Source organism: Ambystoma mexicanum, chromosome 3q (genome assembly GCF_040938575.1).
Source record: "Ambystoma mexicanum isolate Mex_15411 chromosome 3q, UKY_AmexF1_1, whole genome shotgun sequence".
NCBI lineage: Eukaryota > Metazoa > Chordata > Amphibia > Caudata > Ambystomatidae > Ambystoma > Ambystoma mexicanum.
Genome location: NC_090926.1, coordinates 755,447,280 through 755,465,110, shown reverse-complemented (window position 1 = coordinate 755,465,110; position 17,831 = coordinate 755,447,280). Strand labels below are relative to the sequence as shown.

The window sequence follows — 17,831 nt, the reverse complement described above, 5'->3', positions numbered from 1 at the left end:
TTGTGCACCCCCTTCTTAAGAAACCCTCTTCCGACCCCTCCTGCCCAGCTAACTATCGCCCAATCTCTATCACTCCCTTCTTGGGCAAGCTCCTTGAGAAACTGGCCATCTGCCATCTTAATCTCCATGCTGAAACTGTTGGTAGTCTTCATGACCATCAGTCTGGCTTCAGAGCTGCCAGAAGCACAGAAACTGCTCTCCTGAACATCTGTGAGGACCTGCTCTCAAACCTTGACTCTAACACCCCTTGTGTTCTCATTTTACTTGACCTCTCTTCTGCCTTTGACACTGTCAACCACACCATCCTGCTCAACCGTCTCCCTGATAACCTGGGTATCACTGGTCAGGCTCTGGCGTGGCTGACCTCCTTCCTCTCCAATCGATCCTTCCAGGTCCAACTGGGGTCCTTCCTCTCTGACATCTTTTTCTCTACCTGTGGTGTCCCCCAGGGATCTAACCTCTCCCCCTGGCTGTTCAACCCGTATCTGGCACTTCTTTCTCACCGCATTGCCGCTCTCTGTCCCAACTTTCAGTGCTACGTGGATGATACCCAGCTCATTTTCAGGCTACCCTCGGCCTCCTCTTCCCCTTCCCTCATCTTTGACTGTCTTTCTGCTATCCAGGAATGGTGTGCCGCCAACAACCTCTGCCTTAACGCCAGTAAGACTGAGATTCTACTTATCGGCACACCCACTCCCTCCTTCCCTGCAGCTCTCTGGCCGGCCTCCCTTGGCCCTCTTCCTGCTCCTACCTGCAAGGCAAAAAACCTCGGGTCATCTTCGACTCCACACTCTCTTTCTCTCCTCACATATCTGACGTCTCTAAGAAGTTACACTACCAGCTACACCTCCTCAGAGGTATCCTTCCTTTCCTCTCCTTCCCCCAGAAGCTCACTGTCTCCAGAGCCCTGGTTCTCTCCAAGCTGGACTACTGTAACAGCCTCTATCTAAATCTTCCTGTCTCTACTCTCCGCCCTTTGCAACTCATCCAGAACAGGACTGCGAGACTTGTCCTTGGCCTCAAGCCCAGGGACCATATCTCTCCAGGACTGAAATCACTACACTGGCTCCCAGTGGCTGCGAGGATTAAGTTCAAAACCCTCTGCATTGTCCACAAGGCCTTCTGGGGCCGTGGGCTAAAATACCTTCAACTCTCTCTTCCTAAATATCTTCCTTCTCGAGCTCTTCGCTCATCCACCTCCAACGACCTCAGGGTCAGCCGCTTCTCCAAGCAACGAGCTGGGGGTAGATCTCTCTCCACAGCAGGTGCCTCCCTCTGGAACAGCCTTCCTGCCTCCCTGAAACTTGAGGAGAACCATCTCCGGTTCCGGAAGCACCTCAAAACCTTCCTCTTTGCCTCCGCTTTCTCTCCCTTTCTCCCCTGCTAAAATCACTGAATCTGCACTGAATCTGCTACTGGGCCACTCACCGATCTCGGTCCTTGGCCCAGCCACTCTTCCCTGCACTGCCTACCTGCACTACGGGACTGTCTCTGTATCCTACAGCCCCTTCTCCCGGCACTTCCCTTGCACTTGCCACCAGCTGGCCCTATTATTTATCTTGTATTCTACTAACCATGTACTGCACTTTCCTTGCACTTGCCACCCGCTGGCCCTATTATTTATCTTGTATTCTACTAACCATGTACTGCACTTTCCCCTCTCCCCTTCCCCTTGCACTTTTCCCAGTCCCCTCTACCCTTGCACTTGCGCGATCTGAATGACACCTGGCCTAGTAGGATCGTTGTCTGTCTCCCCTTGTTCCCCCCCGCCTTGAAACACTTGTGTATAGGCGCGTTACAAATGCCTTATCATATCATATGATATCATACCATATCATATCATATCACTGTGAGGGGACGCGGTAATCTTGGAACATACATGCATGGATATGCATACACCGGGGTTTTTATGGAAATGTAGGGCAGCTGGGGAACACAGGGTACATGGCAAAATACACAAATCTGTATGCCGCGAGTCTAGTTATTGTGCGGGCTGCAGAAACCTGGGGTGGCGAGATAGACACTGTATGACCCAGAAAACTGATTGAGCAAGGTTGAATGCTGGGGGAAAGGCAGCGGGCAGCTGCAATAACATCAAATGGTCAGCTACGGCCAGGCTCAGGCTTTTATGACTTGGTACTATTGTGGAGAGGAGATGTAATCATTTTAAGTACATGGGAGCTTGTTATTCATTGTCCAGGGAAGTCCGGGCACCTGGTAGGGTCAGTTTCGGGCCGGGTAATAAACCTGGTGCAAGGGATGCTTAAAAGCAGAGTGAACATATGGTTTATGGGTTTCGTTCAGGGTCTCAGGAGTGACCAGGATGTGATCAGAGGCCATGCATGCTGAAATGGTAGTTGTTAAAGATTAGTGTGAAATGAGGACACCAGCAATTCAGGGCCTTTTAAGATACTTATCACCAGTTAAAATGGAACTTGTTTGTTTCTCTCCCTCCTTATATTGTTGAAGTATCTTTGGAAAAGCCATGTGCATCACGTCCGGGGTTAGAGGTCCCCGACCAGTTGGAACTTGTAGTAAATTAGGTTTGAGCATATGTAACCATGTGATGGTGTCATGACATACTACGGGAAGATCCTGAGAAGGGGCGTGCTGCAAATATGAGATGATGCAAATGTATGTTGATAGCGGATGGTGGTTAAATGAATGAATCCAATGAGAGCGTTGGAACTAGAGGAGATTAGATTTCTTTGTATAGGGTTGACCAATCATGTTTGGGGGGATGTCTTTGTAACGAAATATGCGGAATTGTGTTATCTGTTGAAACATTTATATCATGTGAGATCTTTCTGTGGTTCGAGGAGACTGGTTAGCTTGACACTGCAGCATCATCTAGCCCCTCCTGGCCGTTTGTACTATAAACTTGCTTTACGGACAAACGTGAACTCGCTTAAAAAGTGGGCCTGTTTTGGGTTAAGGAGATCGGAAGTCCACCACCACAAATCTAACAGACTCGGTTTGTGGAATTGTCAGTATTTTAAGAGCTTTTTCTGTGTCTTCATGATTTACCTGTTGGGCCGTGACCATGCTGCAGTCTAAGATTCTATTTAGCCCCCTCGCCATGATCAACTCACCATCGGAAAAATCACCACCTTTCTCTTATTTCTTTCAGGAGAGGAGAAGTATTGTTGCAGGAATGTTTGGATTTCAGTCTTCTTGTGCCTTCCCTGCGTAGATGGGTTTCTGCAACATGCTAATATCAGAACTAGATTTATCAGTCTTTTGAAAACTGACTTTCATGTACCCATCTATTTCCCCACTAGGGCAGTTCTTTGTGTAACATATGCAATTTATGAGCTAGAACTGAGAACCACTTCAAAAAGGAGATTCATACAAGAACAGTGTGTCAAACCAACTAGGGAGGTATTTTAGAGAATAGATCACATGGCCAGTTTGATAACACAGGACACTATAAAGTGGATAGTGTCAGTGGCCTCTGTTTCTTTGCTTTTGATTCTGGTTTACAGTTTCTTTTTTTTCTTTATTTATTTTATTGTGTTTATTGGTTTTAAAACCTTACCCACAGTCCAACAAACAATCAAGCCAATCACAAAGGTAAAATACAGCGTAAGGTATATAAAAACAGATTTCCAGTTTCACTCAGACATGCTGATAGTTTTCCCAAGCAATGTATGTTTCTTTAGCCAAGTAGAAGCTTCCTAGCGACTGTCTTTGAGGGTGCCCAAGCACTTCTGCTAGGTTCGGATCCACAGACATTTTCAGATATCTTGAACCGACTGATTGTCTCTTTAGACCATATTTTGATGTATTATATCAAAGACATGAACATGAGGTTTTGACTATGCCACAAACAGTTGTCATCAATGCCTGAAAAATGTGAGCTTGTGAAAAAGAATATTTAGAGTACATTTTTTCTTCTGTTGAATTTTGGCTGCCATGTAGTGCCCTTCTCCCTCATCTGTTAAGGAAACACTCTGTTTTAGGGTTTCAAATTTATATCCATCATGTGCATCTCGTTGAGATGCAAAATGGAACAAAGAGGTGCTTATGATGTTGCACATTTTATGTGACACAATCATTCTGAAAGAAAACACCAAAAAATGTCCCTTGCGTGAGACAGTGAAAACAGTTGCGCAAATGTGCCAGAGAGAATGCCCGCATAGAAGCCAGAGGTGAGGTTGTTCCCCCTCGACCTCCATTTAAAGCCACTTGCAGCGCTTCTACACTGTATTTTATTTGAATAATTTTATTGCATTGACTGCTCCGATAACGTTTGACATGTTCTGCTTTTAATTTCATGACATTGTTTTACCCAGGATCTTTCCTTCTAAGGTTGTGCTTCAGTCCTAGCGTGAGTCCTATTTCTTTATCCTTTAATGCATGATGCACGCTTTACTGATCTTCCCTCTGGCATAAATGTGCTGGAGAGAACGCCTGCGCAGCGGACGGGTGCAAGCGGGCACGCCATCAGCGCGCCAACGGCGCGCTCAAAGCAAGCCTGTCTGTGCCCGTCCGGGACTACTCCATGCCGTGGGCCTGAGAAACCAATATGATTAACAGCTGTAAGGTGTGCACAATTTCCTACTCGCGTAGCCATCTTGTCAATTTGGCGCCTTTACATATGAGTTGGCCTGATGGTTTTAATGTTTCCATCTCGCCGGCCACATTAGAGGCTATGCACACCTCTTATTGTAGCCTAAAATTCCTTCTCATTAATGCACGATCTGCGGTGGCTCATCGCGACAAACTTTTCGCCTCTCTTGATGAGCTCCCCTTGACGCTCTCTGCATTATAGAGACTTGGCTCAATGAAACTTCGGGCCCTGATTTGGTTCAGATGCCCCTCCCCCCAGCCCCCAGTATGACATTCTTCAATTTGACCGACCTACCCCTAGAGCAGGCGGTGGAGTGGCTATTATATTTAAAAAAAAACTCTGAGCTGCTCCATTATTGAGGTCAATCACAATCTTTCCTGAGAGTTACTCCATATAAAAATTCTGGTTTCTCCTGCATACTCTTTGCAGTTTCTCATTGTTTATCGTCCTCTCTGCTATGCCACCAACTGCTTTCTTAATAGCTTTACACAAATGATGGCTGACCTTTCCTTGACATACCCTAGAATAGTTATTCTGGGTGATTTTAATCTTCACACTAATAATACTGTTGATCAACAAGCTGCTAAACTTATCTCACTTCTTATTGACTGCGGTTTGCATCTTAGAAACCACAGCCCCACTCGCTTGGCTGGTAATCAGCTTTATCTCATTTTTTCAGATATTTATGAGCTCTCCTCCTTCCCCCCATTGCCGGTGCTCTGGTCTGACCATTTTTTGGTAGCTTTCTCCATTCCCTCTGTTCAGCCCAAAACCAGACGGGCTTCTCTAGCCAAATTCCAATGCCAATGGCTTGACGTTTCTTCTGAAAACATTGTTACATCTATTGTAACTCTTACCCCTGTGACTCCCTAATTGAGGCCTTACAATCCACTGCAGACTCTTTGGGCCCCTCTAAGCTCTCCTTCATCCGTGCAAAAAAATCTGCCTCCTGGTATTCCCACGAATTGCGAACACTGAAACAAAAATGCAGACAAGCTGAATGTAGACGGTACCGATACTCTGAACCCTCTGCCAAATTGGCTTATCTTTAAGCATGTAATACCTACCAAGGTGCTATTAAAAATGCCAAAGCCCAGTACTTTGCTGATCGTATTTTGAGTGCTACCTGCTCTTCTAAGGAACTGTTTCAGGTGGCCAAGGAATTGACCAACCGACTCGGCCTCCTGCTGCCACGTTGCTTACGCAAACAGATTGTGATCAAATTGCACTCTTCTTCAAAGAAACGTTCTGTAAAATTCGGGAGCTGATATGTGCTGAGCGACATGCTCTTGACATTCCTCCCAATGTCTTTTTCCCAGTCTCCTCTTCGGTTAACAGTTTCCAGTTTGAGACAGTGACAGATACCATGGTTTCCACTGCCCTTCTCAAGCTTAAGTCTGCCTCTCCCACGATCCTATTCCACTTCGTATTCTGCAAACCCTTTCTCACAAACTTGTCAATTTATTCACACTAGCCCTCCAACATTCCCTCTCTACTGGCTATATCCCAAACTCACTTAAACACGCTGTGATCTCTCCCTTTCTGAAAAATTCACACCTAGATCCCGCGGATGTGGAAAACTATCGACCCATTTCTCTCCTCCCTGTTGTCATGAAATTTCCTGAAGTCATTGCCACTCCACAACTCTCTGCCTTTCTTGAGACTAACCATCTCCTTCATCCTTTTCCAGGCAGGTTTCCAACCTGGTATGGGCACTGAGTCCGTTATGGTCTCTCTTCTTGATGACATTGCTTTACTTCAAGACCGCAGAGAGATTGGCACTCCTTGATCTCTCCGTGGCTTTCGATACCATTGACCATCACTGACTTCCCTTCTGTCTTCCGTTATAGGTCAAAGTATCGAATCAAAAGGATCGACTGACAAAAGGCTTGAGTCAAAAGGACCAAAAACAAAAGGTTCGAAAAAATGGATGTATTTTTCTTACATTTATTTTTGGGGGGGGGGTCCCTCTCCCTCCCCCCGTTTTTGTGGTAAAAACCACTTTTTTTACCTAAATGGAAACCCAAAAAAAAACACATAATTAAAAAAAAAAAAAATGTGAACCTTTGGTTTTCGATCCTATTGACTCTCACCTTTTGCATTCAAACCTTTTGTAATCGATCCTTTGTAAGGACACCGCTCCACAAAGCTGGAATTGTAGGCAGGCCCCTAAAGTGGTTTTCATCCTTTCTTTCCAACCGAACTCAGACTGTTTCCCTGGCTCCTTCTCCCATCACCCTTGATTGTGGGGTCCCGCAGGGATCGGCTCTCTCCCCTCTTTTGTTTAATCTGTATATGCTGGCTCTTTAAAAACTGATATCGAATCACAGCATTCACATTTGTTCCTATGCCAATGGCACGCAGATTCACTTTCGTCTCAATGTCCCTTCTACTGACCCTCCTCGCAAGTTAAAGAACTGTCTCTCAGCAGTTGCTGACTGGATGTCAAAAAACTGGCTTAAGCTTAACAGTGACAAAACCGAGGTCTTACTGGTTGGTTCTACCTGTTCCAGCTCATCTTGGACTTCCGACTACTGGCCCACGTCTTTGGACCCATGTCCTGAACCTGCCTCGGTTGTAAAAAGCCTAGGCATTCAAATCATGTCCTCAGGGTCCACATCAGCTCAAGTGTCTGCAATTTGCCAAAGTTAAAGTACTAAAAAAGGATCTGCCTTTTCTTCCGACTGGTTTCGGATCCAAAATTGTTACGGCGTCCATTATGGGGTCTATTGACTATTGTAGCGGGATCAACCTTGGCCAACCTGAATTTCTACTTCAAGGTCTACAGATTCTTCAGAACTCGACTGCCCGTCTTGCCCTAAATGCTCCTAGACTGACTCACTCCCAGGATCTCCTTCGCCAACTCCATTGGCTTCCTGTGAAAAGCTGTATCAAGTTCAAAGCCCTCTGTCTTGTTCATCGAACAATTCATGGCACTGGCGCAGAGTTCCTGCAGGCCAAACTGGAACCCTAATGACCCTGTAGAGCTCTCAGCTCGGCGAACCTTTCTTGCAAGAGGAAGATCATTTTCCGTGTTGAGCCCCACTCTTTAGAATGCTCTTCCTGCCGAGATTCGTATTATCCCTCACTTTCTTTCCATAAACATCTAAAGACCCTCCTGTTCTAAGGTTCCATGGACACCTCCTTCCTCTCTCTCCTTCCCAGCGCCTTGATGCCTTTATTGGTCTTGTTCGAGCTTTATTAAGTCTCAGTACAATACAATACAATACAAATGATGCAATGTGTGCATTTCTGGCGCATCGCCAAAAGTAGATGTTTTATGCGCAAATGACATCAAGAGTATCACGCTGTACCAAAAACATGGGCTGCTGCCAGATGGACCAAAAATTAGTGAAATTTGACAAAAGCCGCTAACAGTTTAAGGCAATTTGTCTATAGTTCATTCTCTTCTTGTGTAAAGTAGAGAATACGTCTCAGATTGAATAAAATGCCATTTCTAAACTTTTAAATTAGCCTAGAGGTATTTTTCTTTAAGGGTGGACATGTATTAAGGGTGAGGTGAATACATTTTCTATGATGGTGTATTCTACACCTTTGGAAAAGTTTCTTTCTGCCCTTAAATTGAGCTGTTGCTCCTTCTCAAGATATTCATGGTGTATTTTTGAAAGATCATTTCTGTTAAAAGATTGTCAATTTATTTTACAATTTAGGGCTGCTGGCTAAAAGGGCTCAGGTGTGAAAAACTATTTTCTTTAGATTTCTACATTATCATATTATCATACTGATATATCAGCTGCCCTGATCACTATTTCGCTTGGTTGTGATTCAGTTTCGGAGAAATGTATTTGGTCTGTTTAGTGCTGTTCAAAGAGCAGGTTGCCCGGGAAACTGTGAATTTGTTTCTAAAATGTTCTGGGTTCACAATACTGCCATCTGTTAACTTAACTAGGAAACTAAAGTTCAAGTAAGTGGTTGTAAGGGGATGGTATACATGAGGATTATTCTCATTTGAGCCCAGCAAGCACCTATGACTCCACAATGCCCCGCAATGCCCCAATGCCCCATGAATCCTCACAGATTTGCTTGCCGGGCCCAATGACTGCTCAGACAGTAACATAAGGGAGGCATTCTCATCAGGGAACCAGCATATTGATGGCAAATTGGGCTCAGTGGGGAGTCACAGTCTCAGTTTGTGGCAGGACTCTTTGCGCACTTGATTTAGGTAGAACCTGAGATAACTGTAGGTAGTTAGATGAAGCATAGATTAACTGCTGCTTCCAAAACACATGGGAAGATATGTAGGTAATGTCTTGTAACAATTCTCAACTAGTGGAAATGTATTAATAATAAAACCTACCTTTTAAGGCCATGAAGATCTGTGATATCAACCAATTTACTCCTGACCGACTCAACTTCGTCGTCAGCGTCCCTGCATGGAGAATGGACAAACAGTGAGAGAATGGCTTTTAGGAAACATCCCGAGCAAAGTCAAAAGTAGACCCAATCATCGGCTGTAATAGGTATGGAGGGGTGAGGTCAACAAAGCACAACAGACAATTGCAGGTGAGATTTCACGCCCTTCCAATAGGTGCACAAGTGTGACTCAGAGAAACCCTTAACACTATTCAGCTGGAAATGGGACTATTCAATACATGGGACATTCCCCATTGAAGATGGGGTGAAACATTGGAAGATCGAAAGAACCCCTAAGCACAGGCACAGTGTATTCATATTAGATTGATGTCTCTGTGGAAAGCTACATCCATGCACTAAACACCAGGGGCAGGGGGAGAGGAGCGGGGATGTATATTGTCCCATGCATGTCATATTTCTTAGGGATGGATATAGCTGTCTCTAGTTGAACCTGCTGGCTCTCGTTTCAGGGCAATATCCCTTTTTTAAATTGTATTTAGCTGATATTATCAGCTTTAACAAAAATAGAAAAACAAAGGTACATAATACATTTTCCATACGTAAATAAATGTGTTCTCAACATTAACCTTAAAAAAAAAATCATAAAAAAGAATTGAAAATAAAAGAGCAGAGTGAATGATCTCCTATACCTATAGTGTATAATGCTTCAAACCAACAATAAAGCTTGCCACTGCAACTGCTACAGTGGTGGGTGTGAGGCTCACCAATCGACTCCACAAAATACATTTATCCACATACTGGACCTTACACACAAACTGTCTAAAATAAAGCCTTCTAAAAAATATAATGCAGGTCAATATAAACATAAATGTTTCCAAGTTTCCTTTCCTTCAAAATTATTACAATGTCTACAATAGGCTAAATTATGAGCAATTACTTTCCTTTTGGAAAAAATGTCAGGTGTAGGTAATAGATCTAATCGAAATCTCAGCAAAGTCATTCCTATTTTATCATTCGGAAATCGCACCAGTACGGTGTTACAACACCCAATTGTGCATGCTCCACATTCAAATGAGATAGCAAACTATAGCTGTGCATGACATCCCTGGTGAGAACCCAATCTGCTCTAAAGAATGCCATTTTCACACGCGCCAACCGAAAAACCCTGTTCCCCCAGAATTCCTGCACAGTGAGTTGGCAGCTGATTTATGGTTATATTACGTGTTTCATCCAGCAAATTGGCTAGATTACTATACAATGTATTCACGATAGGGTCTCACATTTTTGTGATAGAGAAATAAGTTTCCAACTAGCTCTGTCTTTTAGTGATTTTAGGCTCAATACATAGCGCAAAAAAGGCACAGCAGTGCAATTTCGCAAACCCAGAGCTCTCCTGCATATCAGAGCCTCCAGCTTTCCCAGCCTTTCCAGGACCCGGAAATGCACCATTTCAATGCTGTACAGCAGCTTGGGTACAATTCTCCCCTCAGAATAATTAGCTAATGTTACGATTGAAAATGTTCCACATTTATTACGTATCTTGCTTTATTTTCCAGGTATTTTCATAAATTATACCCGACTGGTTTACTCTGTATAGGAAATCCTTAATATGTTAGGTTGTCAGCCTTAGTTATACGTTCATTATTTAAACTCCACGAAAAACAAGGATTCTTTTACGAAGTTGTGAATCACAATATCTTCGTTTTTTGCGGCTTTATTTTCAAACCATTCTCAGTTATGAAGCTAGCAAAGACAGTAAGCACCCTTGGCAAACCTATGCATGTTCAATCTAATAGCATGAAATAATCTGCATAAGAGATCCACCTTAGTCGCTATTAGCTAATTAGACTAACTAGCCAGGTCCAGTTTTCATTGAGTATTAGAATTCAAATGAAGGCTAATTAAGACTTTCAATAAACCTTCTGGGATGCTCATCTGCCAGTTTATTCCATAGTCTACCATGATTCACGAGGTCAAAGGTAGATGTGAGGTTCAATGAGGTAGCGTACATTGACTCATATATCCGTCCCCAAGCAATATCTTGCATGCAATGTGTTTTTTAAACTCTTAATTTACAGTTTTACAATTGTTAAACCAAGAAATGAAATCAAACAATGGATAAAGTCAACTGTGCAAGTATAGCAACAAACATCCCCCCAGCATTAATCAAAAAGCATGCCAACTCACATAATAAATACTAAAGAACTAATAGTACAGTACAACAGCAACAAAAACAACATAATGCAATCCATTTCAAAACATATCTTTCCTAACTGAATGCATTTTAACAAAAGACCGTTCAGCACTGTTAAATGTCCCCGTCGGAACCAATTTGATATATTTTTATACCTTTCTCTGAGGCCCATTTTTCTAGATGAGATAATGCTAAGGATGGAAAAATGATAATGTCTGCCTCCAACAGCATTATCGGACTGCTGTGGGGGCCTCAAACTGCCACCCCGAGCATACCACAAAGATGGCAGATGCCACTCCCTGAAGCAGACCCACAGACCATAACCGGATGACATCACCAAAGCACAAGAACACACATGAACTGCTCGCTGATGCCCAAAAGCAACAAATATGAACAGCCATATAAATAAAGATGGAAGAAGCAGCTGCATTCAAATGAATGGAGGGCACTGGAAAGGCTCAAAACACAGGGAGAGGCCCGACACACTGATTTCCCTGAGAAACGCAGACAGAGCCAGCAGGGTAGTTTTGTGCCCACATTTGCCAAAGACGCTGAGAGTGTTTCGAGTCAACAGAAAAGATAGAACACCTGCAAGGGCAGGCAGCTGAAATTCTTCATAAATGCAAGCAGAGAAACTCAAATCTATGGTCCCTACACATGTGACCTAAACCTGGGGAACAAGGCCCATTCATCCTAGGCAGGCCGAAACTGTTGTTCCGAGCAAACTGAAGACGGAAGATGCAAAAATATAACACAGCAGGCCATAGGAGTCAGAGAAGTGGTAACCTTACTGGGAAACAGGCAGTACCCTGAGGCCATTCTCTGCACTCATCATTGTGCTCATGTGCTGGTAATTTTCCTAAGCTATGAAAGCTACCGCAGACTTCTTTTGGGTGGTCCTAGGCGGTTCTACCCAATATGTGTATGTCTACCCATATTGTTCACCCAATCCCATCTCATCTAAGGTCCAGGAATGTAACTTTTGGTTGTGATGTCATCATGCAGTAAAAACCCTTTTACTAGCCTGTAATGATTTGAGAGTGCACTGGAAGCTGCAGAAAAATCTGTGTGCCTATCCCTGCTTTTGAAATCTATTAATAAAAGTAATTAGTCACATTTATGACCTCCTCAGTTCCTTGGGCATGGGGGATTTCCCTCGAGCTGACCTCTGGTTTTTCACTCCACTTCAAATTGGCAGCAGAGGATGACTGCTAATGCCTTCAGCAAAAAATGCTGTCTCCCCTGCATTCCTGCCTGCTCTCCGTGGGACGTTCAGAGATAAGAAGATGGGGCGGCAAGCTGTGGGAGTGACGGCACGTCCGAGGGCTTCAGCAGATCCACTGAGTTGTTGTAAGTATAGGTCCAGAAATCTGACAAATACAGGTGGGAGGGAATTTGGGGGACATGTATGTTTATTGTCTGTTGTATTGTGTTGTTGTGAAGAGAAGAGAAGGATAATAAAATGGTTACCTGCGATCTGGGTGTTAACTTGGTTTATGGATGAAAATTATAAAAAAACAAAAAAAAATACCTGTAAGTTAGGCAGTTTAGCTTGGTTCATGGATGATTATGTATGGTTACGTGTGTCTAGGTATTAGCAGAAAGCACTAAATTACGCAGCGCTATAGAAGAAGGACCACCGTTTTTGGATACCTGTATCTTGTGTCATGGGCATCAGGCAGGTAGTTGGGGCAAGGTGGGTGGAGGCTTGGCAGGCCTGACATAGGCACATAGAGAACCCTTAACAAATCCCTCCTTTCATTCCTTCTTAGTGTTTGTAGTAACTTCCCGATTACCACTTCCTGTTGCCAAACAGGAAGCGCATAATAACTCATGAGCTCTCTAGTGTGTGGGTGTGGCTGGCTATATAAGCCACCCCCAAGATTCTTCTAGTGTTTTGTGTTGCTTACTGGGAGCTGTCTCAGCAACACACTTGCCGTGCTCTGGATCAGCCAGCATCTGCTTACCTGCTCCGGATCATCCTGCTTCTGCTTACCTGCTCCGGATCATCCTGCTTCTGCTTACCCGCTCTGGATCATTCAGCTTCAGTTTACCTGGTTCTTACTCCACTCCGCAGCTAATTCCAGTCAAGAGGGGACTACTACCCCGGCACCTGTAAGAGCAAAGAAGAACAGTGTTAACACGTGCACATCAGTAACGCTGCGCATACTCACCGAATCTTCTGCGCATACTCACCGAATCTTCCCGCGACGCTGGAATCCAGGTTAGTTGCACGAGCGCACAAACGCCTGTAAGAAAGAAGAGACATTATTCATTGCGCTCGCTCCATTAACGCAGACACTTATTTCACTGAGCTCTCTCTCTCTACGCGGTGCATACTTACCAAAAGCCTCCGTGCAAACTTACCTAACCACCAAGTCTCCAGTAGCGCTGAACCCGGACTCGAGGCGTTAATACCACATAATTTCCCCTGCAAGGGAAAGGGAGAGACATTACCAGGCGCGCTCGAATTGAAGGTGCTGCGCAAACCTACCAGCAGCTAGCTTCTACACGCAGCGTTACTCACCCACAAAAATACCGGAAAAGACAATACGGGCAATTCTGGACACTCAACATTCTGTGCGCAATGTTCACTTGTGGGAAGGACTTTCTAGCCAGTGAAGAAACTGACACCTTGAACGCTCAGCCTTGCTGTGAAGGCATAAAACAGCATTTGGCATCTGAACTCAGCCTACAGACATTGGCACCAATCACATGAGTGAATCGCGCCCCTGCAAATGCAGGATGGAGTGCACACCATACTAAAGATCAAGGTATTCCTCCGGGTGAAACAGGGGAAGTGAAGACTCGGGGTCAAGGGAGGCTCGTCCATCACTCCTGCAGGGACACAGGTGAGTGTGACAGAACACAAAGCCATCCTCAATACCTCTGCCCGAGCGATGGAAGCCTCCGACGTAGACCAGCTTTCCCTATTGTTAGGTGAACTACGGGCCGAGGTGCATGCAGCCAGCTCAGAGACAAATCCCTGAAGGCGCAAACTGGTAGTCAACAGGGACAAAACAGACGATTTGGCAAGACAGCTCCTACAGACCCAAGCTGGTCTAGCACCCCCGGAACGCTTCTCTGGGGATCCCAAGAAACTTGGAGCATTCATGAATCAATGCCGGCTACATTTCATATGCAAACCAGACACCTTTCTGAACGACCAAGCTAAAGTAGCTTTTATCCTCTCCTATTTGGGAGGGCATGCGACGGACTGGTCCGTCCTGTTAGTGCTTAGGGACGACCCTTTACTGAGAAATTACCCAGGTTTTCAGCATGAACTGGAAAAACTATTTGCCCATCGGACTCGAGGTCAGGCCCTGGATGATAAGCTACTCTCTCTGCGACAGGGTGGTCAGGATCTAATCTCATATGTCGGCACATTCAATTGCTTAATAGCCGAATCAGGTTGGCCAGAGGAAAAACGAATAACGTTATTTTATCGAGGACTGAGAGAAGAATTAAAAGATGTCTTGGCGCAAGTAGTTAATCCTCCCGAAGATTGCAGAGAATACATCGACCTAACTATGCAACTAGACCACTGGTTACAGGATTGCAAGGCCGACCAAACCAGATCAGAGCATAGACCAGTGTATGTCAGACCAAAGGAAGCATCCCATCGACAGACCTCAGAAATACACTCAGAACCCATGCATTTGGGTGTTCTCAGGGGACCACTCACCAGGGCGGAGAAAGAACGGAGGCGTCAGGAAAAACTTTGCTTATATTGCGGCCAATCTGGTCACTTCCTCCAGAACTGCACGATTAAACCCCCACAGAAGACAGTGGGGGTACTAGATAACATAGGGGAAGACACAGGTGCAGTAGCGGAAAACTCCAACGACCGGCAGATGTAGAGTTCGGTCTGTCGAGCCAGGAACGGAGCACTCAGATCTCACATTTCAGTATTCCTGTGGTTTTGGTAGACCCTTCACAGCCCACCCGAATGCATGCCCTCAAGGCTTTCATAGACAGTGGGGCTATTGGGAACTACCTGGACATAAACACTGCAAAGACCTTGGGATTAGCATTTCACCGTAAGGACACAGCAGAAAGCATGACAGCTGTGGATGGCACACAACTCCATTCGGGACCAGTAACACAGTGTATTTCCACCATCACCTTAATTTGCCAAGATGGCCACAGAGAAAGTATTAGATTAGACCTTATCGCTGCATCCCAATTCCAGCTGATTCTTGGGATACCGTGGCTAGAGACGCACAACCGAAAGATAGATTGGCGAGCTCGAACCTTACTCTTTTCCACGGAATGCACTCAAAGGGATCAAAGGAAGGCCATTGTTAGCTCCACAGGAAAAGATAGCAGGTTTAGGCTTGGTGGGCACTTAACCAGAGGAATACCAGGAGTTCCAGGATGTGTTCGCGAAGGAGCAAGCTAATACACTACCACCACATTGAGTTTACGACTGCCAGATCGACCTGCAACCAGGGGCAAAAGTACCGTGCAGCTGCATTTATGCATTAACCAAGGAAGAAAACACTCATCTACGGACCTACTTTTATCAATACCTGGCCAATGGCTTCATTAGACCATCTAAGTCACCAGCTGCCTCCCCACTCTTCGTACCGAAGAAAGAGGGGGACTTAAGAACGTGTATTGATTACCGGGCCCTAAATCAAGTCACCATAAAAAATAAGTACCCGTTACCTCTGATACCAGTACTTATAGACCAGGTGAGACAAGCGAAGATTTTCACCAAGCTAGACTTACGCGGCGCATATCACCTGGTGCACATGAAGAAAGGGGACGAGTGGAAGACTGCGTTCTGTACACGCTATGGCTTGTACGAATACCAGGGCATGCCCTTTGGGCTTTGCAATGCCCCGGCTGCATTCCAGCATTTTATGAATGATGTGTTACGGGAACTTCTCGATGTCTGCGCAGTCGTCTACATCAATGACATTCTGATCTACTCCACCACTCCCCAAAAGCATGTAACCCACGTGCGAGCTGTACTCCGCAAACTGCGTGAAAACCAACTGTACGCAAAGCTTGAAAAATGCTCCTTCCATGTCACCGAGATGGAGCTTCTGGCATATGTACTCACTAATCCTGAAACCGGATGCCTTCACCCCATTGCCTTTTGGTCAAGGAACTTTTCCCCAGCTGAATTAAACTATGCAATTTCTGAAAAACATACCATCACAATAATAACAGATCATCGGAACGTGCTATACTTACGCTCAGCAAAAGCTCAGTCTTCTAGGCAGCTCGGCCCTATCCTTAATGGAATACGACTTTGTAATCACCTACCGCCTCAGAGTTAAGAACGGAAAAGCGGATGCGCTATCCCGCACTGGCACAGGAGAGGAAGTCTACAATGCCCCTAACCCGGTGGAGATCATACCCAGCCATAAAATTCTCGGCCTCTGCATCGGCCCATCTCCGTTAAATACTCTGCAGGAAACAATAAAAGAAAATATGTCTGAAGAAGACCTACTGGCTTGGGACACAAAGGGAGATCAGTTCACCATTCAAGACAAACTACCATACTACCAAAAATGCCTCTACGTTCCAACTAAGGATCTGCAACAAGCAATCATATCAGACTACCACGACTCGCTGTTAGAAGCACATCCGGGTAGGGGGGGGCGTTGTTGCGTGTGACTAAAATGGCCGCCTGAACGGAGTGCTCCGTTCCCAAGAACATCCTGTATAGAAATGAATCCTTCTTGGAGCCACGGTGAGACGAAGCAACTTCATCTTCTGCCGCCCACAATCCTGCTGCACATTGTGTGCGAATTCCAGGTGAAAACGCGGAGGCGTGTTGGAGTTCGCAGCTCCGTTTCAAGTTGCGACCTGCCCGTCGGAACGTGAGCCGCCCCTGGGCTCCGGCAGATTTCCACGCCAGACCGAGGCGCTGCAGGCATCGCGAGGCCGTGTGGGGGAGGTGCGCTGATCCCGGCGACGCACCCGTGTGGCGCGGGCCGGAAGGTGAACCGTGTGTGCTGGATCCAAGATCCCAGGTGGTCGAGGGATTGTCTGCGGCCCCTGCCCGCATCCCGCATAACGGCTGGGGCGGCGTGCTGTCTCCCGCGCGTGGTCTGCCGCCGAGCGGTGCTGCGACTGCAGGTGAGGGCTGTTGGGGTGTGCGGACCCGGCTACGTGGAGGCGCCCATGCGGCGGCCCGAGGAATGAACTACCACTACCGTTGCAGATTGCCCACTGATCGGAGACGCTGATTAACGTGGGAGGGCACAATACATCCGGAGAGTGGACAGTGCGTTATATTATACATGCAAATCTCCGTGTTGGCTGCCTGAAGGTGCTGTCACTCTGCTGTATTGTTGCTGAGAAGGGCCTGCACTAGTCCACCTATCCTGCTATCAGACCTTCATCACTGGAACACGAACGGGATCTGGGACAAGGGTACCTTGCGCTATATTATACCGGCCAACCTCCGTGCTGTTAACTTGTGGGCGCTGCCCCTTGCTTTCTTTGGTTGCTGGGAGGAGGCCTGTACAACTCTACTGATCCTTTAGCAGTCCTGCACCATAGGGAGAAGTATTTGATCCGCGGCAACTTGGCTCCCTAACTGCGCCACAAGTGGCTGGACACTGATTGCCATAGATGAGCGCTGAAGGTGACCCGACACACCGCCAGTAATCCGTCGGTGGGTCGTTGAGAGGCTTGCGGCTGGCGTGAGTGGAGATGGCCCTCCATATATAAGAACAGGTGCGATCAGAGGCGCCCCGGCTCAGCCCC

The 17,831-nt window shown here is 45.8% G+C and overlaps 1 protein-coding gene across 2 annotated transcripts in view; it reads right to left on the bottom strand.

The window, feature by feature from the left end:
- The window catches only part of UNC13D (unc-13 homolog D), a 2,023,528-nt gene that overhangs the window by 1,529,601 nt on the left and 476,096 nt on the right, over positions 1 to 17,831 (bottom strand). For both annotated transcript variants that reach the window (XM_069654742.1, XM_069654741.1), the window contains exon 9: positions 8,892 to 8,963. In XM_069654742.1, coding sequence (XP_069510843.1) covers positions 8,892 to 8,963 — 72 coding nt within the window. The remainder of the gene's footprint in view (positions 1 to 8,891; positions 8,964 to 17,831) is intronic.